Source organism: Lepidochelys kempii, chromosome 21 (genome assembly GCF_965140285.1).
Source record: "Lepidochelys kempii isolate rLepKem1 chromosome 21, rLepKem1.hap1, whole genome shotgun sequence".
NCBI classification, from domain to species: Eukaryota; Metazoa; Chordata; order Testudines; family Cheloniidae; genus Lepidochelys; species Lepidochelys kempii.
In genome coordinates, this window is record NC_136400.1 from 7,260,530 (window position 1) to 7,286,945 (window position 26,416).

At 47.2% G+C, this 26,416-nt stretch overlaps 2 protein-coding genes across 34 annotated transcripts in view; one reads left to right on the forward strand and one right to left on the reverse strand.

Moving 5' to 3' along the window:
• The window catches only part of RBBP5 (RB binding protein 5, histone lysine methyltransferase complex subunit), a 174,565-nt gene that overhangs the window by 94,573 nt on the left and 53,576 nt on the right, over positions 1-26,416 (forward strand). For all 3 annotated transcript variants that reach the window (XR_012155823.2, XR_012155824.2, XR_012155822.2), the window contains exon 15: positions 12,237-12,387. The gene's annotated coding sequence lies outside the window, so the exon portion shown is untranslated. The remainder of the gene's footprint in view (positions 1-12,236; positions 12,388-26,416) is intronic.
• Positions 11,491-26,416, reverse strand: part of NFASC (neurofascin) — a 187,617-nt gene continuing 172,691 nt past the window's right edge. For 27 of the 31 annotated variants that reach the window (XM_078849742.1, XM_078849746.1, XM_073319995.2 and 24 more), the window contains 2 exons: positions 25,378-25,444; positions 11,491-17,858 (listed from right to left, as the gene is read on the reverse strand). In XM_078849742.1, coding sequence (XP_078705868.1) covers positions 17,630-17,858; positions 25,378-25,444 — 296 coding nt within the window. In that variant the 3' untranslated portion in view covers positions 11,491-17,629. The remainder of the gene's footprint in view (positions 17,859-25,377; positions 25,445-26,416) is intronic. The other 4 variants (XM_078849749.1, XM_078849748.1, XM_078849751.1 and 1 more) reach the window with 4 other exon arrangements.

A 26,416-nucleotide genomic window follows, 5' to 3' on the forward strand; every position in this document is an offset into this window, starting at 1 on the left:
TGGGCGCATCATACCGTGCACAGAGATGTGCGGTAACCTGTAGCCTTTGCCACTACGAGGGGGGGAAGCAGGCGTAACACAGGATAGAAAGGAGGCCAGCTCTGCTTAGTGATGTCTGTAATGGGGCTTTTATCTGGCCTGGCCCAGCCCAGGTATGGCGTGTTGCACACACAACGTCAAAGTGAGAAGTGCTGAGTAGGCCATAGGGCATGCCAGCCATCTGATGCTGCCACATGGCCAGCAAGGGGCCTTGCCGTAGTAGCAGGAGGGCTGTGTGGAGCTGCCTGCCACATTGGTGCAATTGCTGCTGGACTCCTGTGTCCAGTTCTGGTGCCCACAATTCACGAAGCGCATTGATAAATTAGAGAGGGGTCAAAGAAGACCCACAGGAATGATGAAAGGAGTAGGAAACCTGCCTTATAGTGCTAGACTCAAGGAGCTCAATCTATTTTGCTTAACAAAGAGAAGGTTAAGGGGTGACTTGATTATATTAGTATCTACATGGGGAGTAAATATTTAATAATGGGCTCTTCAGTCTAGCAGAGAAAGGTGTAACAGGATCCAACTGCTGGAAGCTGAAGCTAGACAAATTCAGACTGGAAGTAAGGTGTGAATGTTTAACAGGGAGGGTAATTAACCACTGGAACAATTTACCAAGGATCGTGGTGAATTCTCCATCACTGGCAACTTTTAAATTAAGATGGGATGTTTTTCTAGAAGCTCTGCTCTAGGAATTATTGTGGGGCAGTTCTCTGGCCTGGGTTATGCAGGAGGTCAGACGAGATGAGCAATTCTGGCCTCAGACTCTATGAATCTGGCCACCAGTTACTCTTGTCAGGAGGGAGAGAGGCGTCCGGAGCCACCTGCCATATTGACACGATGAGCATCCCACTTAAGTAGGTCTCCTTTGATGTGCCCCTTCTCCTCACATACCATGTACCCTGGAGTGGAAGGGGAGCCCTGAGATGCGCTACCGCTCAGGTCCACTGAGGTATCGGCCTGGCATGCACTCATATCCAGCCTCGAGCGTTGTGCTGGAGGGCAATTGCCATGCACTCCCCTGCTGCAAGAACTTGGTAGCGTCGCTGCAAGTGAGCCACGTGTGCCGTACGTGGCTGCGTACGTGATTTCTCTGATGATCTTCAGTGCTTTTGCTGGTCAGACAGAAAAGTACAGATTGGAATCTGTCAACCTCCCCGTGCCGGGACCGTATCCCACAACAGAAGGCCATCGATTACGTTTAACGGAGGGACCAGCCTAGAGGAAACCCAGATGGAATGTTTGAAACATGAGCCAACTGCCACAAAAGCCAGGGCTGTAAATCAGTTGGAGGGAGAGATGGAGAGCCTGGTGACCGGTGAGGCAGAGGGGTTGTGATTCCAGGGGTTATCGGTACAGCTGAGAGTGCCGGAGGTAGAAGGGGCTTTTGTTGTGCCCATGGCAGGTGAACAAGCAAAGCTTCTGTAAAACGAACGGGATGTTTTCCTCTAGGACAGCGGATAGGGCTGGATGCCCCAGGCCAGCTCAGTGCGGCCCAAGTGAAATAAGCTTTTTTGGGTCTCATTTCAGGTTCTAGCAGACTAGTGGCCACGTCACTCATTATCCCTCTCTCAGCAGAGAGGCCAAAGTCTTGAATGGGCCATGGAGACGGAGATTGCTCCAGGTCAAGCCTGATGCACAATGGCCGGGCAGTGTTGGAGAAGCTAATGCTGCTGTCTGAGTTGCTTGTTCTGGGGATGGAACAGACGGAGAGAGCAGGAGAAACCACTCTTGTGGGCAGCAAAGACTAGAAGCAACTTACTGAGTGTAGGGACACTCTGCCTGTCTGTCTAGCTTCCGATATTGAGCTCATCCCTGTGGTATCTGGGCACCTTCCTTTGCAGGGGAGCATGTCTCTTTAATATGGGCGTTCTCACTCCCTTCGCAGAGCAGGTAGAATGAGTGGCGCTACAGGCTTTGCAGAAGGAATTTCAGGCAGAGTGCATTTGCCCAGATTGTAATTTGTCCTGGAGCTAGAATACAGAAGATGCCTAATTGTTTTCCCCTGTTATCACAGCTAAAAACCAACCCGCCGCCTCCCTGCAAATGTCACTGATACGAGTGCTGCCCAAGTCACTGCTGCAAAGGGCTGGGCTTGGTTTTCTTAGAAAGTTTTGGTTGGCATGGAGGTGACAAGCTGACAGTACTGTCAAATCAGCTGGGGGGGGGCGGTTCAGGTGGTGGTCATCTGACGCTGTGTCCCTGGGGGGAGGAGAGGATGACTCGTGGTTGGAGTAATGGGAAACGGACTGAAGCTTCCATTCCACCAACGGGGGTAATTTAAGGCAGTCTGCCGACATTGATCCAGACTCCCGGGAGGGTAGGCAGAGGTCAGAGAAGAAGTGGGTATGGTTATCCTGCCATAAAGAGCGACTGTGGCTAATGTGTGCATGTCTCTCTCTCAGTATTGATTTAAAAGATGAGAATGGTTCCATTATCAGTCACCTCTGGCTAATAAATATCTTGTGTTTCCTTTATCGACGATGGAGGCAGCAGGAGAAGGTGGGCCGAGTTTTTTTTTTACTGATCTGCTGCCTCGGATCATCTGATATTTTGGAGGATCCAGGGAGTTCTCCTCAAAAGGGGGTGACTTATAGGCAGTCCCATATGGCCCCCACCACTGTAGAATCTAGATATTAATGACTTTATCCTCCATTATCCTTCCCTGTAAGGTAAGGAAGAATTATCATCTCCACTTTAGATGAGGGATCTGGTTGCTTCTGCCTTCTCCTGAAACATTGCCAATAGGTTGCTACCAGTCTCGATGGGACCAGTGGTCTGATCTGTTCTATGGTAAATCTGAGCTTCTGAGTGGTTTTCCCTCCAGGGAGTGAATGCAGTCCACCTGCAGCTGACTCTCACCAGTTATCCATGTCCTCACTGTTTGGAGTGCAAAACACCCTTGAGGAGAGCAGCGATGTTGGTGGCTAGGGGATAAGGTCAGAATTGACTTCAGCAGAACTGAATGCAAAGGAAATGAGAGAAACCCTGGGCTCAGTCTGCAGTTGTCTCTTCTGCCCATCTACGCTGAGAGTACGTCAGCACAACAGAAACCCCCCCGCCGTAGTGAGTCTCAGCGCTTGAGTCAGGTGAGGCAGGCTTATGGGGCTTGCACTACGGGCCTAAAAATAGGTGTGTAGACGTTTGGGCTCGGCCCAGAACCTGGACTCTGAGACCCCCCGATCCGGGGTCTCAGAGCCTGGGCTCCAGCCCGAGCGGGGATACCTATCCTGCCACTTTTAGCCCTGTAGTGCAAGCCACAGTCATTTGACTCAGGTTCTGAGACTTGCTCTCGCAAGGGTTTTGGGGTTTTTTGGTGGTGTAGACATGCCCTCAGAGTCCAGGCCCCCTCAAATGTGACATTGATTTGTAGCACTTCGGTGCGCCTGCAGGACCAGCTCACTCCACCTGGCCTGGGGGAAGAGGGTCGTTCAGAGGTCCTGGGGATGTGGCCCACCCTGTCGGGAACACCCCACATGGGCCTGGCTTTGGGATGTTGCCAGTGCTCCAGTTTTCTTGTGTGGATGCTGCCGTACTGGAACAGATGGCGCGGGGAGTGCAGGCCAGGTTGTGTTTTCTGAGCCGTGGTAAGGAGCGCTGCTAAGCACCCTGCCCTTCTGCTCTGCCAGAGGTCCCAGCAGATCCTGCAAAATAAGCAACTGAATAAATAAACAGAGTCACTGAGAGGTGCACTTTAAATAGGGTCTTACTGAAGCTGCTACTCCCAGATTTTGATAGACACCTTTCCAGGCGACTTTAAACACTGCCTGATAGGCGGTGCAAAGTGGTGTTGTGAGATGTTGCCCGAGATTTTATCCCGTTTCCACTTTGGCAGTCCAGGGCTGAGAACCCCCTATTCCTTTCCCTTCCCCCTCCACAAATCTAAAAGGGTTTGGGGAGCTGGGCTGATCCGTCAATCCTGCCAATCCAGCTAAGTTTCGACAACACTGGGCTATTTTAGATACTGGATTGTGAAGAGCGAAGGGAAGAGTTCAGGTGTTTGCAGGGAGAGCACCCACTGCAGCTGCAGGGGGAATTGGGAGGCTCTAATACTTTCATCCTATTAGCAAGATTCGGAGCAATTACAGCTTCATTAGCCAAATAGGCTCTTCTGTTCATCGAATTTTCCACCTCCCCATAATCTCCCCCACCCCCTCCACTTCAAGGCTTTGCACTGGGGATCTGCTCCTAAGAGCACTGCAGAGTGTCAAGGAGGCAAGACAGGAACAGATGAAAAACACCGTGTTGGCCAAGAGGCAGACGAGGCGTTGCTCGCCCCCGCATCTGCCAGGCATGGACCCAGAGACTGATGTGTGGGAGGAGGAGAGAGACAGTTTAAAGCCTGACTCTCTTGTCTTTTCCATATGTTTGCTGACATGCCTGAGTTTTCTCCTCCTTGTGACTCCTGATACTGGGAGAGGGGCACAATGTAAATTGGGGGACGTGTGACCGCCCCACATGTTGCCTCTGGGAGGAACTTCCAGCCCCACCTCCCTGGGCCAGGGAAGCCAATCTCACTGGCTCCTGGGGAGCTGGGGCCACAAGAGTGGTGAGCATGTGCCTCTGAACCCCCCAACCTGGGGGGGACTCCCAGCACCATTGTCTCCCCAGAGCTTGCGGACAACTCAGTAGGGGAGGCACAGGGCATGGGCAATGCCCCTAACTCTGGCTGAGCAGAGGCCAGGAAACCTGCTCCCGGCACCTTCCCCAGCAACTTCCCACCCTGCACCCAGCCCGTGGGCTGTCATGCTCTCCCTGCCCCACCAGAGTTAGGGGCTGGGAATGGAGGGATCTGTCCTTCTCCCTCTGCGCCTCTATGGGGGGCACATTTGGCCTGATCGTTTAACGTATGTGCCCTTTACCTGAGCTTCAGTGGATGGATTACAAGCCCCGACTCTGTGGTGCTACTGAAAGGAGTTGCTGTTTGCCCCTATCCTCCTGTGGATAAGAAATACACACCAGGCTGGTGCTCAGATGAGAGTCCTGCCTCGTTAGAGAACAGCACGTGACAGTCTGGACTCTGGGGTATCTCCCAGCTCTGTCACAGGGCTGCTGTATGACAGGGAGTGAGTCCCGTCCTGTCTCTGCCTTGTGTTTTCCCTGTAAAAGGGGGATAATGATGCTCCCCTGTTTCCCAGAGGCATTGTGAGGCTTTTGTGACTAAGGCAGTTAGTGAGGTGCTTTGGGAGTGTTGGATGAGATGTAACATAGCTGTGCAAATTATTTGAAAATGCTGTTCACCATTATTGCCGGGCTTCTCTGAGCCATAAGGGGAAAACGAAACCCTTGTTTTAGGCTGGAACGTGTGTGTGGCACAAACATTTAAAACCGAACAAGATATAAAATAACTGTGAAACTAGCCGTCTCTCACAATACCTTCCCTGTCCGAGAGGGCACCAGACAGCCTCTCTGTGATTCTTTTCATTCCGTCTCTGTGAAATGGGCCTTTTCCACTTGCTAAACATTTCATATGGTGCTTGCCTGTCAAGCAGCTGACAGGGTGCCAATCCAGCATGTGGAGGTGCTGTATTAAGGGCGTGAGTCACCAGTCCAAGGGCTACCCATTGCAAAGAGGAATCTTGCACTGGAAAGGCTGAAGTGCAATGAGATGTGACTGGCCTGAGTGGGCAGGCATTGGTATTTTGAGGACTTGCTTCCTCCCTGCTTGGATGGCAATTCATTCCCCCCCCCCCCCCAATTTTCCCAGGATGCCTCCAATGCTCTCTGTCTTGAAAACAACTTATTCTCCGAGTGCTCTGAAGGGCCTTCCTAAATGGTGTCAGGGAGCTCTCCAGGACCGGTCGTTGAGAAACGCTGCCCTAGGCAGACTCGTTCTTTGTGTAACCCACCTGAATGCCACAGATTCCCCAGCCTGTAATGGCTTCGTCTTAGAGATGAACAAAGGCTCCCCTGCAGGAAGGTGCCAGGCTCAGGAGCTCGGGCTGTAGAACTAAGCGTCAGTAGACCTCCCCTGCCTGAGCCTGGTGGTTCTGGCACACACTCTGACGCCATGGTGCCATAGGCCATGCAGGGGCATGGATAGCTACATACTAGGGGGCACAAGGCTTGGTGGGTGTCTATTGTATTATGGGCCCAGGCCAGCAAGATGCTGAATGCCTCCAGTGGGGTGCTGTTTGCTCTCAGCTCCTGTTGACCTCAGCAGGAGTTGAGGGCACTCATCATCTCACAGGATCAGGGCCTAATCAAGACAACTGCCAAGATGGTCAGCACTGGCAAGTGACTCTGTGTGCCTGTCACAGGGTGGGCTGGCCCTTTTAAGGAATAGGGATCAGCCCAATTGTGCCTCTTTAGTCTCCTCCCAGCAGGGCCAGCTCCAGCTTTTTTGCCACCCCAAGCGGCGAAGAAAGAAAATAAGAAAAACCCGATTGAGCTGTCCCTGAAGAGGAAGAGAGGGAATGAAGGACTCGCCGCCGAATTGCCACCAAGGACCCGGATGTGTAGCCCCAATAACGCATGGAGTGCCACCCCTGTCTATTGGCCGCCCCAGACACCTGCTTCCTTCGCTGGTGCCTGGAGCCGGCCCTGCCTCCCAGATCCTTTCCCCTGACCTGGCATATCCCTGCTGGTCCCTTCCTGACTGAGCTGTTTGCCTGCTTTTTAACTGAGGACCTGGTGACTTGCAGGGCCACCACCTCGCCTTAGCTGTCTCCCAGATGGGGCTAACTGGGCACAGGAAGGGCTGAGCCTGCATCCCTTAAAGGGCCAGCCCATCCTGAGACAGCACTCAAACTGTGACACCTTAAAGAGCTCCACTTTTCAGAGAGCGCTGAGCTCCTGTCCACAGTAAATAAGGCCTTTTACAGTGTTTCTGAAAATAGAGGTGCTGGAGTCAGTGTAGTCACTTGACAGTCTTGGCCAGCGTGTACGCTGCTTTGCCTGGAAAACACGGGGGTCAATTTAGTGGATAACAAAGGATGGATTGAGCTTTCTAAATGGCCTGATCACATCCATTTCAGTGAATACTTGAGCAAGCCACAAAGCTGCTAAAAGGATCCACTGTCTTTTACACAGTAATGCCCAAACTATTACTCATTGTTTATAAGAGGCCAAAAGAGTGTGTGTCACTTTACAAATGCGGTGTGAGACATTCCCTGAGGAACTTGCATTCTTGTTTGGATTGATACAGTACGAAAAGCTGACAGAACATTTAGCATGAGAACCCACACCCCCTAAACACGAATGCACTACTGTGCACGTGTGCAATAAAGACCTAGGATCCGTGAATGTTTGCCCATAAGAGGGGAATATTGTAGATATTCAAATATTACAAAAATGATTTTGAAATAATGTTAAGGAACTAAAGACGGGCACACAAATGTGAGGAAATGCCCAGCTATGAAATACATACGCAGTTGGGATAAAATGAGAGAGGCTCTTAATCCTCATACTTCAGGGTGTAAATATTCACCTGCTTGGATCGGGAAGTAATTTCCCCTTGTGGCAAGTTACTGCATAAATACCGGTAGGCACATTGCATTTTGGCATTGACCTGAGACTTCTCACCAGAGAAAAGATGGCAGACACCTAGGCTGGTCTGTTTCAATATGGTACTATGCCTAGTATTCCTACCCGTTTAGGACGGGAGGGAGCGATTAGGACAATTAATGATGATGGGAAAGTTTGAATAAAAGCTTCCTGCTATGTTCTGTGTTGTCACCATGCTTCATATAGTTTTGTCTTCAAAACGCTATAATCTCGCATTATATGGGCTGGCCCCAGTCCTCTATCCTGGAGAAAGTCATTGAAGGCAGCCAAGCCCCACCCATTTACACCAGTGGAGGACCTGGCCCTGCATGTTGTAGGCTCTCATTCCATACAATGCAGGACTGAAGCACTTGGGAATTGTTAAAACTTTGAAAACAAAAACTGCTGTAAATTGGGCAAGTGCCAGACAGCATCTTCCTATGTGTCCATAAGCAGCTTATTGCTCTAGCGCTTGATCCTTCCCTCTGATTTATGGCATGAATCTTTCTGAAAAATCAGCCACTGCCTACATGTGCATGAGTACAGGTAGCTTTTTCTCCAGGACACATACAATGAGGAAACTTTGTCGTGCCGTTTTGTTTTATGTATGTATTTATATTTTTTCCCGGATCTGTCTTCTCTGCCAAGTTTTACCAACAATAATATTTCATGAGCCAGTTATGGAAGCTGGGAATTCTGATGCTCATGCTGCTAGCATAACATACAAAGTATACATATCCTTACCATGCCGGTGGGACTCGAGCACCATAAATAAGACTTTTTATTGTCCACACTGTGCAAATAAATATTGTGCAGTGATTTCCACTCAAAGAAAAGACTCTGCCTTTGGCCAAAGGGGGTTGCCACGTGGTTGACCGCTCCATCCATGTCTTGGTGGATAGTAACCACACACGCAGGATAGTCAGCCCTCCCTCCTCCATCTTTGTCAGACAAACCAGCCAGAGCTCAGTCCTACAATAGGTGACTTCAGTGGGAGTCTTTACTGAGGACTGCGGGACTGGGCCCTTAATGAGGGACAGCAGTGACTATAGGAGCAATGGACATTTCCTTTCCTGTGCTGTTGCTATGATTGAGGGTGAAACTGAGACAGGCTGGAAGCTGGCTTGGTAACCCTGGGGACTGAAGTTATTTTATTATTATTTATATTGTGGTAGCACTTAAAGGCCCCAGTTGAGAGTGGGGTCCCATTGTGCTGGGCCCTGCACATAAGAGGACAGTTTTTTGTTTTTTTTTAAATCCACAGAACTATTCCAGCTTTGGGAACTGCAGAGCAAGGTTCCCCTGCACTGCACCACCCAGGCCACGTGCCTCACTGCTCTTCTGGAGAAACCCACCACACCAGGGGTGAATGGAGAGTTAAATTTCAATACCCCTTTCTTTCCTTGGCTTCTGAGCCCAGCAGAGGGACTTAGCTGTGGTGGTTGCTGAGGTGCGGATGCCTGTCCTCCGAGAACAGGGCTGAGGTTTTTTCCTTCCATTTAAACCAAAAATACCAACAAGTGTATTAAAAAAGACAGCACAGGAAAAGCTTTTGCCATCCAGGGAGAGATACACTTGTCAAGCCTCCAGGCGAGGTGCAGTTTGCAAACGTCCCTGAGGCCTTTGGTGTACTAGGGATTCCAGCCATTGGAGCAGCTACACCGGTGTAAACTCTCAAACCTTTACTGCAAAGTTGCTATTTGCACCAGTGATGATCACATCTTGAAATTGGGGTGGGTGGAACCAGTGCAAATTGCAATCTTTGCCTGTCCATGTTAGAGATTTGCAGCTATCCTGGTGGTGGGAACTTGGGCAAATTCCCCAGTATAGACCAAGCTGGTACAACAGAGTTCTTACGGGGCCTCCTGTGCCTCCCCCCATCCCTGCTCCCAACCCCAAATCATCAAGGAACAGCACTCCTGGCTTTAGCCTATGGACACTCCTCTCATGAGTGCCAGGGGAAAGTTCTGATGCGCTGAAAGTGATTGAGCCCTGCAATCTGACTAAAGAGCCCCATTCTACCATCTTCCCAATAACCTGGAATGAATTGTCTGTTCCTCCAAAACTTCAGTCAGTGGGCAGCTAGTAACCCGTTCAAGTAAAAGGAAATTGCCCGAGGGCTGCAACAGCTGCATGTGAAAGAATTTGAAGAGAGCAGCACTGTGGCGAATGCCCGTTCTCAAAAGGACTGGGATCCTTCCAATCTGTTGGCTTCAACATCTGTTAATGGAATTTTCCGGAAGGGCAGATGGGAGGTGGAATTTAATCCAAGCCATCCCTGGGGCCCATACAGATTTACCATCCCCCGGGCCCTGCTCTCCCAGTAGCTAATATGTCCGGGGTAATCCGTTCAGTTGTGGATCATCAATGACTTCCCTGTGCTGTAACTTTCTTCTGTCTGCAAAGGGAAAGCATCCTGCAAACACCACCCTGACAGGGCAGAAAGGCAGGGAGCAGTGTTGCTAAACCTGTACTTGCAGCACCCCTGGATGGGAGCATTCGGGGCGAGCATGAGGTTTGCCCGTCTGTAGCCGTGCCGCTCTCCAGCACAAGGACGACGCTGATGGTCCTTCAGGTTGTCCACGTAACATAAGCCACACAACGTGATGTGGAGCTTCCCGTGTGCGTTCTGTTATGCGTTTCGTTCTCAGGCACAGCAGTGACCTAGGCATTAAAGGGACTAGGAGGGGTCTTCAGCCAGCAGCGCATCACATTGTTTTGGTCATGGCTTCCGTGCCTGGCACAGCGGGTTACAGCAGCAGATGTTTTTGGCTGATGGAATCTCAACAGCCTCTGGCATGGTGCCCCCCAAATCCACCAAAGACGTGTGGCTGTCCTAATACGGTCACCCACCTCGTCAAATAGAACAGTTCGCCTGCCCTAGTAACATAGGGTCCAGTTAGGCCCCCTTCGCGCCTCCTGAGCTGAACCTAAGGGTACTGCAAGTCCCACTGCAATCCCTGGGACTGCCCGTGAGATGAGGCACTAGTCAATAGGATGAGGGGTGACGCAGTTCCGTCTTTAAGGCGCAGTTGTAGCTTTGTCATGTTTCACTGTCCAAGGAGCAGATTGTGGGTATGTCTGCAAGTCAAGCCTGGGATGCCCAGCTGAAGGGGACATCCCCGCGCTCCTCGCACTGCCGTGACTAAGGTACTTTTAGCACAATAGCTCAATGCGAGTGGCAGAGAGGCTAGCTGCTTCCAGGCCATACCTTTCCAAGACGCTAGACATATACTCAGGGTGGCTAGCCCCTCCTGCGGCTCGCACCGCTGTGGCCACACTCCATTTTTAGTATGCTAGCTTGATCTGAGCCAACGTGGGTATATCACCCCCTGTTTGAAATGCAGACCTGCTGCGCAATTCAGAAGTGTTAGCCGGTCCCTGGTTTCTCCTTGCTGCATGAGGGAAGTACCCCATGCTAGCTCTCTGCTTAGTGCAGATTGCTTTCCCTGCCATGCTAGCCCAGCTGGAACATTGTGGGGGATGGGATTTCCCTGTGCGTGCTTGCTTGCTCTCTTTGCTTGGGAAGGAGAGAAGTGGCCCTGCGGAGAGTGCATCTACTCCGGTAGGCAGGGTGGCCTGCTAGACCAAGCACGGGATTGAGCTTCAGGAGGATCTGGATTCTATTCCCAGATCTGTTACTGACCAGCTGGCTAGTTTTTGGCAAATTACTTCCCCCACTCTGTGCCTCAGTTTCTCCTTCTCTAGACTGGGGCTAATGACACTGACCTGCTTCATAAAACAGTTTGAGTTCTACTGATGAAAAGCACTATAGAAGAGCTAGGTGGTATTCTTATTACCGGCAATAAAGGTAGAGAGTGCAGGGGAATAAGGGGCACTTTATGCTCTCTTATACACACTCCCCGACCCCAGGTAACAATCTGATCCTTATTGAGCAACATCAGAGCCATAATGGGGGCCATGTTTCCCCTTTGGAGTGGGATGGAAACAGATCTCAGGCTCAGCTTCAGTTTTGAACAATGTTTTTATTATATGTTTAGTGTTCTCTATACAAAAAATCAAGTTTTTACAGCGATTCTCCCCCCCTTTCCCTCTCAAAGAAAGATAACTGGATATTTTGGCCTTTTTCGTTGCTCATGCAGTCCGTTTATAAGTCCATATATTAAACATTTCTCTATCGTCTTGCTGTAAGCCTTTCTATACAGTCTCAGATATGCATTTATCACTGGGGGGGAAAGTAGATTAACACAAAATAATTGTTTTCTTTTTTAAAAAGGTAAATAAATATGTAGAATGTATTAGAATGACCAGGAGGTTTTAGACAGAGATGGGGGTTAAATATTTACAAATGAAAAACAAAACAAAAAATTGAAAACCAGAGTAGTCCAATGTTTTCTTTCCAACACTAGCTGTGGAAATGAATGTATAAAACTCAGTTGTGCAAAGGAAGAAATCTGTTTTGCAGATTCGACACGGGTTCAGACTGCAATTGACATCACAATCTGAGAATGATGCCCAATTAAAAAGAACACGTGGAGAGACGGGCATTACTGGGCAAAGGGAAAGCCACTGATATAGTGCAGTTTTTAAGAATTGGAAAAGCATTATTATTTCCTGTAATAAAGTGGTTTGTTGTAATGCATGAAACAAAAAAGGTTTTTCATTTTTACAAGGTTTTATTTTTTTATTGCTTCAGTGAAATCTTTTGCTGCTAGCACAGAATTAACCTGGTGCAATGTACGTTGTTACAGGTGGCAATCACTGCTGTGCTAGGACACGCCCTTCACATCTGGCTACATTCCAGGAAATGAATTCAGTGCCTCAGAATTCTTCCCGGGTCAGGACAGCTGCTAGCGTGGATGGGAAAAGGCCACGATGGGTCGACTGAGTGCTGCTGGTCAGGTAAAGCATGTAACAAGAGACAAAATCCTAATGAAGGTCAATAATGCTTCCCCCACCTTCTTATCTGTCCCAGTCCCCCCAGAATATCTACAGCAGGATGTCTCTACCAAGTAATGGGTTGCATCTTGTTTAGTCACTTAAACACAATTCATAATAGGCCGATCAATCTCTGGGGTCAGCAACTTAGTAGAACAGTTGACCTCCAGGTCATTTTTTGCAGGGTCGAAATACGGGAAGGGGGAAATGTGTGGGTGTGAGGAGTGGGATGGCCTAGGTAGCTTCCAGGCAATTTAGACTTCAATAGCATTTCTGAAATCAGGATTTCAAGAGTGTGAGCTGTTATTCCATAACACAATCGATCCAACTCCCATGTTTACTGTCTCTAAGGAAAATTAGGAGCAGCCTCAATATCATGCATATGTAGCCCCTGTTTCTCCCTCATTATTTATGCACATTGCTGTGTTTAGGATCTGCTGGAGAAGAAACAGCAGCTTGCTCTCCTAAGGCCACATTTCAAACAGCTACAGAGCTTTTTCCCTGGCTTTGGGTACAGTGGGTCTCTAGCAATGGAGTGTATAGCTAAGCTTCCCCAAAATATATATATGGTTTTAGTTCGCCATGTCACAGAAGAGAGTCCAGACTTGCTAAGTCTGGATCCAGATGTGGACTCTTCCCAGGCTTCTGAGAGTACTCAGATCTGAGATTTTGGTTCAGGCCCTTGTCTAGTTCCTCGTGTCTTCCACCAATTACAGATTTTAACGAAAGAGCTGCCAGTTTAACAATGCAGGACGTAGCTTGAGTGACAGGGCAGTCGAAAGCGCTGCCTGCGTCTGGATGGAGAACCAGATTGTTTAGGGGAAATGCCGCCTTCACCAGCAGAGGGCATGCTTAGAGGAGTGGACAGTGCAATGTTCTTTCTATGTCCTTTTGGCATCACAGGCGGGATGGCTCAGTTGGTCAGACACACCACAGGGTGGGGTGCTTGGTTGACCTTCAGAATCGGAGCAGTGTGCACCTCTGGCTGCACAGCGCAGCATATGCCCTGGGCACCTGACAGTGCTCCGTAGCTGATGGACTCTGCCTACTTGAGGCCATGGTGCACAGACCAGCCCGGTGACTTGGATGAATCCCCCATGAGGGTGAAAGAGAGAGAATCTGCATTGTTTGCATTGCACAGACCTCTTTGGACAGCCAGGTATTATAGATGAACAAGACCTATTAGCTCATCCAGTCCATCTCGGGGGAGACAGAGCATGACGGTTTCCTGCAATATGTCTCCTGCAGTACAACTCCATAGGTTGTTTGAATAGCTTATAATCTACCCAACTAAAAACATATTTGATGCAGGCATTGTGTGTTAATAGCTCTAGGGCCACTGTGGTAATTTTACAGTAAGGTCTGGTAGAAGTCATGCACACGTATTAACTTAGCCACCAAAATTCTAATTAGCCTGCAGTCAGATGGCTTTGCAAGCCATGAGTTCGCTACTAGTACCCAATGACTGCAGGGAAACACCTAATAAACCTTTATGGAAAAGACCTATGGAATATAATAGGAAATGTTATGCTCTGTGTAAGTTTGTCAACCTCTCTCTAGATTTAACAGAGAATTATGTGTGCCTGCTGCAAAACTCTAGAGCAGTGGTTCTCAACCAGGTGTCCGGGGCCCCCTGTGGGGACCACGGGCAGGTTTCAGGTGGTTCACCAAGCATGGCCGGTATTAGACTTGCTCGAGCCCAGGGCAGAAAGCTGAAGCCCCGCTGCACAGGACTGCAGCCAGGGGCCCTGAGCCCCACCACCTGGGGCTGAAGCCAAAGCCTGAGCAACTAGCTTTGTGGTCTCCCCTGTAGTGTGGGGCCCCAGGCAACTGCCCTGCTTGCTACCCCTTAACGCCGACCCTGGCATTTATATGCAGGAAAACAGGTGCGGTGGCCCAGCTGGGCCGTGGCGTTTTGACAGCATGTTGGCCTCAGAAAGTAAAAGGTGGATAACCCCTATTTTAGAGGCTGCTTCAAAAAAAAACAAAAAAAACCCCCATACCACTGTTCTTCTATATGTATCCTATAGCTTTTCAATTTCCAGAGATCCCGACTCCATTTCTACAGACCCTTATTTTCATCCTTGGTAAATCATACAGGACTTCTCCATAAAGGATGTGTGCTCTGTGCTTGGCTTTCTTTTTTAGATTCAGATCAATTTCTGGTGTAACATTGACTTGAGTGGAGTTAAACCAGGGATACATTTTGTCCCTTTCATCCTACATAGGCATCTTTTTTCCTTTGGTGGTGACTCAAGGAACAAGCAACACGGTGTCAGGGGTCAGTATGCTGAGTGTAAGGAACCTGACTCCTCTGGTCTTTTTGAGGTAACCTTCTCTAGTCTCTGCTGATCTAGGAATGTTATGGTGGCTTTAGTGAGCAATATGTGAAATAGCCACAAAGCGAAGCACTTCTCTTTCCTTTTCCAAACAGATGCTATGTAGGTGGCTCAGTAAAGTGATTCACAGGGGACAGAACATAGTGGGTGTGAATCACAGGCCAGGCTGCTCTCACTGCACCCTTGCAGCTCCATAGGGTGTAGGTGTAATACGGTGGCCAATGATGTCTCATTCCCCTCTAGTGGCTGGTCCAGGGGGAGGATAAGAACTTCCTATTGCTACCCGCCAATGGAGGCACTCCTTTAGATCAAATGACAGAGGCCTGTGATTTGGTGGTTCCTAGGTACGTTCCCTGTGATGATCCTAGGTGGGTGGGGAGGCTGTTACACTGGTGATTTGGCCTGCATGTACAGCATCACTTTTGATGATGATCCCAGATGTGTACACCACACCATCTTAAACTCAGCATTATTTGAAATTTGGCCTAGTGTGTTATAAACTGCTCAGAGGTGGCTGCTTTCTTCCCTGGAAGTGAGTGGTTTACGGTCTCCCCTCGCTATGGAACAATGCCAGCTGAGTCCATTAAAATTAAGCCTCTGGCTGTAATGCATTTACATTGACAGTAACAGAGTGATGGTTATGATTTTTCTCCCTCTAAAGGAAAAAGTTAACTACCATGGCAGGTGATTTCCTTTGTGGCTTAGACCATGTTAGCAGGAGTAACCCTATGGATAGGAGGCAGCTTTGGCAGTCTTTTATCAGCAGTCTATGACCCATTCTGAATCACATGGTGCATCCAACTTCTTTGCCACAGCTAAACTCTCCCTCCTGTTTCTTTGCTTGTTTGACTGAGTATGTTGCACAGGAATGGACCTAGTTTGGGTTTCTTTCTTAGAAATGCAAAATAGTTGAGCTGTTATATATCATGGCAGCTTTAGAGAATGTGGCAAATGTGTCTAAACTATCCCTTTTAGTAAAAACATCTTTGTGAGCAAGATGTCTTTGTAGCAAAATAGCTTGAAAGCTAAAACAATTGTATGAATCCTACAGCATTTAGTCCATTATGTCCAACAGAACCATCTTCTTCAGTAAAAAATAAAAACCCTGCCTAACGTTGTATAACTGTGAAACTGTCTGAAGTCATCTGATCTCTCTCAGCAAAGGTACCTTTGGTTTCACATGTGCACGAGATGGGGAGAAGACAAATGGCATTTGCCACTAAGTACGGTCTATTATAAAACTCTGTCTTCTACAATGATCCATGCTTTCTCAGATGGAAGGGCTGCACAAGCATCCTTATTCCTAGTGGACTGACAGATTAGAGACCATCACGTCAGGGGCTTAAGCTGTGGGTGAATATTCTTAGTTTATTAAACTTCAGGGGAAGTTTGAAGCTGTATAAGGCATATGGAAGAGCATTGTAATGATAGAACTTCCTATAAAGACATGTTATTACAGCGTATTAGCAGGTTAGCTGAACTGAGTTGTCTTGATATGTAAATAACAAAATGGGTGAGAATTCCACATGCAGCCTTAAGCACATGGTAATTTCTCCTGTGGGGTGATTGATCGAAGGGCAAAAGGCCGCTGCACCAGCCTAAGAGGAGATTTTTAACTGAGAAACTGAATGACACCCTATTGATCAGAATAATGTGGAAGGAGATCCCATGTCCTGTGTCTTTGCCATTTACAGGCCTGGACATCCTTGAAACTTTCAAGGAGCTCAGCAGCAGCTGCAATTCTGGGTTAATATAATTTGTTCTTTTACCTACCCCCCACGGCTGTTAGGTGTCATCTTTTCATGATTGGATATATGATATCAACCCTTAGTCCCTTTTTCGTATGTTAATACTTGTCCTTCCTCTTTGCTTTCCACTGATTTATGGGTTCTTCCTTAAAAGTAGTGGGGTTTGTGGGGTTATATTTTTCTCTTATAAAATAAAGAATAAAATAAGAATCTCCCACATAATTATCCAGTGGCTAGCAGTCGCTTGGAGTCAGGTGGTGAGCTGCATCTGTCTGTCTTTAATCAAGTCCTAAATTTCTTCCCCAACATCCCTTAAAAAAAAACAAAAATACTTTGCTAAGTAGCATGGATGCAGGGTAACCTCACCCATCGGTTCCTTGGTGACAGAACCCAATGTGGATGTTTAGCATTAATAAGAGGTATAACACAAATCCAACTGCACCAATGAAAACCTCATGAGCAAAGTCTTCCTCTGGGGTTCAGCGCAATGCTGCTTCACCTTACAGGAAGGGTCTTTGTGGTGCTGACTTGTTTTGGCGGTGTTATGAGCGAGGTGCTGGCTGTAAAGACGTCCATCTCAACTACAGTCACAGAGAACGTCCTGTTAATACAGTAACATGTTGTTTCTATTCCTAGCTGATTGACCCCTCCTGCTTCCTTGTGTGGGTTCATGACCCAATCCCCCTTTCTCTGATTTGGGACCTTTCTCCAAAAAATAACTTTGAACCTAAAAAGGAAAAAAACCAGAAACCTCAGCAGTGTAAACGAGTAACCAAAGAGAGTGCTGTGTTATCTAAAAAAGAAGACATGGGGAGGGGTTGGCGATCCAAGTTCTGAAGCCCGGGGTGTAGAACCTGTGTGTCCTGCTCTTTCTCTGGCCCCTTTGGTTCAGCTCAGATTTCAGCTACAGCTACAACACATTAGCACCCCATAAATCCTTGCTGTTCACTTGTTTGCTCAGGATAGGATGGCACTGGTGACCACCTGGACTGTTCTGGTTTTGTTTGATCTTTTTTCGTTGGGATTTTTTTTTTTTCCATACTCGGGTTCCTGTTGGCGGCGGCGGTTTGACCACCATGGCTATGTATATATTTGTCGTTGTGGTTTCATTGTATTTTGTTACGCAAGGGAGTAGATAGCATTGACGGGGGATGTGGCTTCTGAACTCTCGTTGCCTTCTGTCTCCTCCTTGTCCTTCTTGACTGTGTATTGGCCAATAAAGGAGCCATCCTCGTTGAACTGCCCTTCGCCCCCCTCTCCATAATCCACCAAGCTATCGTCGCTTTCCTGCTTTATTGTGCCGTCCAAGGAGGTGTGGCTGCCTGGCGGTTCCTTGTTGTCTTCATCGCTGGGTGGCAGAAGACAGACACACACAGTAAGAATTGGCAGGGTGGCGTTTAAGGGACACTGTTAAAAACTGGGGGCTGGGTTCTCAAATAAAATCCAGTGTGTTTGCTTACAAGATTCAAATGTGCAAACGAATCAGGCCGCTGTGATTGCGAATGGCTAGTCACAATTTCCCTGCTATGCAAATGCAGCTGCAGTAATTGCCTGCCTCTGTCAGGCACCCAGCTGCATGGGCAGTTCGCACACTTGGCTTTTTTGAAAACCCAGCCTCGTTTTTATTCTATTTTTGTTCAGGAAACCAAATGTCCTTACCTAGCTTATAGATAACCCTTTGATCGATCAATCGGGAAGAACACTACAATTTTTTCCCTTTTAATTGTTTACCCTCTCTGTTTACTTTTTGCATTTCAGTCATCCTTGGACAGTAAAATAGTTGGTTCCACTTTTGTGTCTAGTGAGTTTCACTTTCAGATTCTCTGGCACAGATATAATCTGTCCTTTAGATACCCACGCCCACATGCAAGTGGGGGTTGGTTTTTTCAAAGTACTGCAGGGGGGGAGTACAGGGAGGGTGCCAAAATCTGTGCATCTCTCAAGTACCTGTGGAAATTTACCTCTCGGAGTTTATTTCCAGTAATTTCATCTCATATTTGAGGCTAATCCGTTTGAGTCTTCATCCTTAACACTTCTGACATTTTACACTATGAAACTATATTGTTTTCTACCAGAAAGATGAATAAAGCCCATAGAAAAAACACTTTTAAGAGACATATCTCTCAAAAATCAGGGGAAAAGTTGCATTTCCCCTTTATAGTAAGGACGGGTGTCTCATACACATGAATAATATGTGAATGGACTACAATATACGAAAGAGATGCCTTTCATATCCGTTGATAATGTGTCCATATTTGATCTCATATGTCCAGTCCATATGCTACCTCTACTGAAATCCTATATGTCAAATTTAATTTTTCTCTTAGTGGGTCTTTTCAAACTCAAAACTGTCTGCTTCAAAATTTGCTACACAATAAGCAACATTATTTCTTGGCCTACGTGTGTTACACAATAAGCAACATTATTTCTTGGCCTACGTGTGTGTGTGTGTGTGTGTGTGTGTGTGTGGTCGGTCTCTGTCTAGCTAAAATGTAGGAAAAATTTGGAATGGTCCAAAGTTGCTTTTGCTGAGTCATCAATCTAAAAAAAGATCCAGCATTTAAAAGAAAAATGAGGAATTTTCTGTAGCTTTCCTACATTCGGTCAGTACCTCATTGAAAGCAGCATTTATGCTATGCTTAGGGTATTGTGCTCTCAATGGAAACAACGCACCTTCCTTACTTGTAGCAAATAAGCTCAAAGACCTGAGGGCTCTTTTGTAATGTTCTACAGCCATCAAAGCAACAACTGAGTGATAAATGGTTGCTCTGCAGGTACAGCGTTGGGCAAAGCTTGGGTCACAACGCAACTCATTTCAATACAGAGATGGGAAATAAACCATTGAGGGCTATTTTCACTTTTCCTTTCCATTCCTGCCCCGGAGAATTTAGATTCAGATTGTAGCATTTGACAGTCAACTTCCTCCTCCTATGAAGACATTGGGAGCTGCCATTTGGCCCACAGAGCTTAGCGCTGCTTAGCAATGGGAATGACCTATTAGGTCATGTAATCTATCCTATGCCATGTAAGTGATAGTTTCAGTGCCCCGTAATGTAGGAGGGATTCGGTGTCCCACAGAGCATTTTGCCGCTCTCAATCGTATTACCTTGTAACAGCACTTTGTAAATCCAGTAGCATAACAAAAGCAATGCTTGCGGCCTTGTGTTAATTGGCATCACACTAAGAATTAACATGGTAGCTTTACAAGCAGCTTCTTTGTTAAGAATTTAAATCTGCAAGCAGTGCCACCCTTTAGAAAGCCCAATAACATAAGCAGAGAGTGGCAATAACCAGAACAGTTGATCTGAAATCTCCTTTCCCAAGGTTTGGGGTGGGGTCAGATAAAATGGGATCTGGATCAAAAGTTTTTCTCAGGTGGAGTTTGCAGGGCCAGATGCCAGGGCAAGGAAGTTTTCCAAACTCACCCTCTGGCTTTGCCTCTCTCTTGGTTCTATTGTGTCCTGTTAGTGCATTAGGAACGTGATGTGTAGAGTTGTCAGCACGTTGATGCAACTTAATCCCATTAAAATGGCCTTTCATGGTTTTGGATGTGTGGATTAGAAAATAAGAGCACCCAGTTCAGCACCGTTTGGGAAGCGTTATCATGAGTGACGTGGGTCAGAGAGAGAGAGGTGGGATTTCTAGGATCCTGTTCAATATGTATAACTGACTGATTGTTTTGGCCTAATATCTTTTTGCTTGTGGTTTTGTTGTCTTCACTCCCTCAGCTCCTCCGCATAGTGCATAGACTGAGTGCCTCTTGTGGTCAGTACATCAGAGGTGCATCATGCAAGCAGCTGACTTGAGGATTCTTAATTCATCTCCCTCAGAACCTGATCCCACAACCCTGGCCCACATGAGTAGTCCTTAATTGTGCAATTGGTCCCACTGAAGCTAGCTGGATTTTTTGCATGAATAAGGATTAGTCACATAAATGTAGGTTGCAGATTGGGCCCTTAGAATCTAACTGGTTCTGATAGGTGCTCCCAACTCATTGAATGTTTTTCAGGAGGAATGCAACTTGCTGGACATGAAGTGCCCAAAATCTTGGTGTGAGGGAGATGACTGTTGTTTAATATGTTAGGTGGAGGGGCAAAGGGTAAGGTGTATTTCAGCTATGAAAGAAACAAACGGCTCAAAGAAAAAGCTAAAATGTGCCGGACTTCTGGCAGCACACGGGTCCTACCTTTCAAGAGACCTTCATGGTCCATGTGGATAGACAAGGTGGAAAGGAGAAGAAAGAATGGGAATAAAACAGAGAGAAGCAGAAAGAGCCGGATCAGAGAGAGAGATGATGAGGTATGCATTTAACGCTGCGTTCCTCGCTGAAACACCGCTGCGTTCCTCGAGGGGCAATTGCCTCGTTATACCAAATGGAATTGGTGTTACATTCCCAGCTGGCTGAACCTCACTGGCTCCCCCTCAAAAGTTAATACCCAATAAAGGAAAGTACCAGGCGGTCAGAAAACAGATTATTTGCAGATGTGCTACAGGGTGTGCCTGTCCTGGGAGCCAACTGGATGGCCTGCAGTCACTGCTGTCAGTGGCAGCATCTAAAATAAGCTGCCTGAGGCTTAGTCGAGTGGCTCTCCCATTTTTTTGCCCCCTTTCATCTCTCTGGTTTTTCAGTTGAATGTCGTGCTGGTGAAAGGTGATGCACTGACGACCCTGGAACCTGAAGGTGACCCACGCTGGTCCAGGGACCGCAGGCTCCTCCCAGAAAGGCCCAGTGGGACCTCCTCTAGGGATAAGAGGACAGTTCTATCTTATGGCCCATTCCGTTCCTGGTCTCTGCTGTAGACTGGCTGCAGTGGATGGGCTGGCACTACTTGTGATATCAACACCTTGTTGCTGGGAACTGAAATGAGACCTACTGAACTCTTTACACGTAGGTCACTGAACAGCTGGCAGAGAGCATCACGTCTTTCAGTCAGTCAATCTGAGCTGGAAGTGAACTGGAGCCCTACAGGTGAAAGGCTCCGGCTCCCTGAGCTCTCCAGCCAACTTCCCCCTTCACAGCGCTAAGTTCCATTTGAATCATTTGGTAGAATGAGGCATGGGCACTGGCACTGAACGTTGTCCAAAGATAATGGTCTCCCACTTTGAAAACAGGCTCCTTAGCTCAGCCTCTGCACAGGGTGACCATTGCTCTTTCAGCGGACTCGAGAGATGCGACAGTATCTCGTAATTACAGGCTGCGGAGATTTGAAAGCAGCATGCACAGGCCATTACGGATGAGCGCACATCAGACATGCTTATGTGGCGGTGTGGAGGGAAACCAAAAAACTCCCGTCAGCAAAAATTCTGTCCTCCTCTTAAACTCTATTTGTTACCTTCCTTCAGCCTAACATCACAACCATTCTGAATCTTAATCAGCCAACCAGACTTCATACCAATTCTTCGGGTTTACCTTCCTCTCTGTTGGCTTAAGGGAGGCCTTGTTTCCCCCACCCTTCTCTGTAACCTTGGGACATTGTGGTCTGATTCTCTGGAAGACAATCCAGCTAGAAGATAGTATTGTCATGTCTGGTTCTGCACTGCATGGTTGTGCTAGTAATGATACTTCAGACACTTCCAAGATGCCTGTGATTTGAGCACCACAGAACTTTACACCAGTGCTAATCTAAAGCCAGATTCTGATGCTCGTATACTGAGTGGAACCTTCTTCCACAAGCTGACATAACGCAGGCCAGGCCTACGCTAAAAAGTTAGGTCGACCCAACTATGTCACTTGGGGTGTGAAAAATCCACACCCTTGAGTGACGGAGTTAAGCTGACCTAACCCCAGGTGTAGATGGTGCTAGGTCAAAGGAAGAATTCTTCTGTAGACCTACCCACTGCAAACTGAGGAGGATTAGCTACAGCGATGGGAGAGCCCCTCCCGTTGCTGGAGTGAGTTTTTACACTGAAGTGCTCCAGCAGCGTTTGTAATGAAGACAGAGCCAAAGTCACTACTCGCTCTGGGGTAGAATCTGCCCCAGTTAAACTCCTTGATAGTGCCAAGAGGTAGATGACCGCTAGGATACACTATAAGGAGACAGCCTCCACTGAGGTAGCAAAAAACTCCCCAAATCAACCAACCGACTATGCTGTTTTTTTATATATATATATAAATTGCATCTAAGTTGTCTGTCATTTCCCTCCCTCTGACCTCTGCCTTTCGATGACAAGCTCTTCAGAACAGGGGCTGTCCTTTAGCATTTGGAAAGCACCCAGCATGTAATGGGGGCTACCACATATTAGCAATAAAGAGGCATTTCCGATCCCTTCCCATTGTCCTGACAAATGTCCTGCTGCCTGGACGGTGCTTGGGCAGTAAATGGAACCCTACAAAACTGTTCCTGTTGTGGTAGGATGGCAGCCAAGCTAAGGGCTGGGTTTTCCTCTTCCATCTGCTGGTGGTGATCACATTTTAAATAGCCACAGTGTCTTATAGTCAATAGTGCTTCATAAATGCTTTATATATACCCCTTGGGGGTGGAAATAAGGGAAAATTTTGGCCTCAGGTTCCAGGGCAAACCCCTGCTCTTTATATAAAGTGCCATAGGGTGCCTGTCCACGCAGAAAAAAACGGAGCTCGAGTTGTTAAGGTCTTGGCTGAAAGAACCACAAGCTGGAATTGAATTTGCCATTATTTGAATCAGTAGCTCTTTCCTGAGTGTTCAGATATTTCAAACCTGCAGCTCATACCGCTAAGCAGTTCCAAAAGGAAGCGACCTATAAGGGCATGTGCCAGGTCACTGAGTGACTACTTAGATTAAAGTGACCGAGACCCAACAGTGAGATGTACAGCTATAAACGTTATGGATCGTGTCTGCACTCCACAGGGTTTCAGCAACACTGATGAAATTCCCAAAGTCCGTCCCATGTGTACTGGGCCCAGGGTGAAACCTGAAATGGACCTGCTAGGGGCTGGTCGCTCTTTTATTGTTCTCAAGTCCTGGTCAGGGATATCCTCGGACTTGTACACAGTGCATGGAAAATAAGTTACAGTCATTAATGTAAATTGCAATGAACTTTCGTAAGCTATTCTGTCAAGGTGAGCTTGCCCTTATCACAATAACTATTTCCCACCAGCAGAACAGCCTCTCAGAGTGAATAAATTCACTCTGGCTGCCTGCAGGCTAATAAACCATATTGTGTTCCAGTCCTGCTGTGTCCCACTGAGCCAGCTGGGCTGGCTTCTTAGCACTGGCAGAAGGTGATAAACAAAGCAAGTCCCTTCCATGTGATTATCTTGTCAGAACCTCACCACTGGGTGCTTGACGGACGGCTTGGCGTCAGAGTGCAGGCATGCACAGAGCAGGCTGCTCTTGCAAAATGAACATTCAGCTATTGGGGGCACAGACTGTGGCTGAAGCGACAGAAGACAGCCTAAGCAACCAGTTGGTACAAACTGACGTTCCAATGGCGTAGCATGAGAGTGCTAAATCCACAGCTCAAACATGCAAGGGATTGAGAGTGTGGAGGAGTTTCTATTTGTCTGACTCTCCAATGTGTTAGCTTTTCAGTTTTTGCTGGGGGTTTATTTGCATCCTGTATCTTTGCATATGCCATGCAGAAAATGAAACAGCTCTGGTCACATGGCATCCTCTTGAGAAAAACAGCCACAACTGGAACATAATTACTGTAGCAACTTGCTACTAAATGACACAAACATGATTGTCCAGAAGGATCCAGTTATTTTGCCTTTTATTCATATAGCTGTCTGGGGCGCTACGGTCCTGTGCAGCTTGATACCAAAGCATCGTAACTTGCTCTGCATTTTAAATAAGTCCTTCCCATCTTTGGTATTTCAGTTTATCATCTAGTAATGCTGGGAATATTGAGCAATAGCACAGAGCTTAATCTAAAAACTCATTAAATCAGGGGAAAGATTCCCATTGAGGGCAGTGGGCTTTGGATCAAACTTCTATGGAAAGGTTCACGGCAGTTACTTAAGTAAAACAAAATCATAATGTAAAAACAAGCTACAGACACTCGAAGGAGCAAGGATGCTGTAAATCCCAGTTACTAATACTCTAAAAGGCAAGAAAATTAAAGAGCTGGCAATTTTACCCCTTTTCTTTCTGTGGAAGCAATGAGGAAACCAATGTGGAGCTGTGAAGACAAAACCACACGCAGCCACAGAAACTCACTTAGCCCCTTGTTAAAGTATTGTAGTGGCTGGATGGAGACATGGCTGTTGTTCTTTCAAGGATGCCATTGAGTTTGAGAGGGGCTGATAAGATGTGGGGTAGGTCACAGCTCTTGGAGCAGTGTCTGTTAGGCAGTGAAAGGCATATTTCAATGGAGTTTGTTGGGATCCTCTAGGGTAAGGTCTGGCATCTGATTCCATACAGGTCCCCCTGTATGTATGATGGAGTTCTTACAGGCTCTGAGGGCTTATTTGAACAGCTTTGGGACATCTCTTTTCTCGATAGCGCACTAACGCTAAGAAAAAGACTGAGCAACAGAGTGTCAAGTGGCTGTAATAGCCTTGCACTGTCTCAGGATCTTTGGCTCTTGGTGTGTTACTGTGTGTGTCTGAGGCCAGTTTCCTCCCAAGGGGAACGATCTTGTCCCCAGTGATTGTTGTCAGAGCATTCTCTGCCTCAAGAACGCAGAGGGTGGAGAAAGAAGGAAACCTTTTTAGAACATTCTAGTTTGGTTACTTTTCTGGATATTTAGGCAGGAATGTCTCCTTTTGCAGAGATCTTGCAGAGTGGGAGACAGGAGGAAAAGGAAGGTGAAAAGTAATTCATGAGAGTGCAGTGCCTTGGTGATAGTTATGTGGGGCGGGGGAGAACAGAAGGGGTGAGACTGGAGTCGGGCAGGTGGTGGGATGGAAGTGGCTTACTGAACACACATGCCAAGTAGAGACATACCTGTAGTCAAATGACGGATCATCTACTTTGTGGTCTTCATGATCTAGGACTTCAACTTTTTCACGCACTGTGATAAGCACACCAACAAGCAAAAGTTAAGTTAAATATGGGAGATTTTAAAAAGCTAGCTGCATAGTTTCAAGGACCTCCTTCTTTCGAGGGTGTGTGTTGTGTTTGTGTTTGTTTTTTGTTTTTTGCTAAGGAATGTGGATGAGGAGAATACAAAGCGAGGACGGTAAATGACATGGAAACTGAGTGAGACAATGCTCTTACACATCTGATCAAGAGCCCTTGGCAAATGTACTGGGAAAGTCATTATAAATCATTTCATGTTTTTAATCTCCAAAAGAGCTGTCATTCTATTGGGATGGGTTTATTTAGAAATTAAAGAATAACTCTGTAGGGGTCAGTGGAGAGAAGTATCACACAATCCCAGCCAGGAAGGGACCCCTGGATTCACCTGGGTCTACCGTGGGTTCTATTAAAATCTTGCACTGCAGTATCTACCTTGCCACTGGTATTGGCGGTTATTTCCTGCGTTAGGGGCGCCTGATTCGCCACTGCTACTCTGGCACAACTCCCTTGATTTTGCAGATGTAAAAGTGGAGTGTAACAAAGGTGAATTAGACCCAGAATGAGGAATGTTGCAAATACCGTGAAAGATTTTATCGGGAGTGGGACGCCACAGGAGTTTAAGGATGCCAATTGTATCCGTTTCTTTATCAAGCCTTAAGCGTGGGTTTAAAGTGGTACATGAGATACAGTTATTATGCTCGTGGTTTTAATTCTTTCTAATGAGGCTCCAGTGGTGAATAGATGAAGCAATTTAAAGAGTCAACATTTGCCAGCTGTTGCCATACAGTAAACAGATACATCCCATTCTAAGTATAGTGGAAGTAATGATCTGATAATATTACTGTGGGGCAGCTGTTGGCAAATGCTGACTATTGTACTTCATGCACAGTAGCCTTTCATCTGAGCAGCTCAGTGTGCCCTGCATTAGCCCCAGGGTTCAGTATTATTCTCTTCCCTGGAAGGA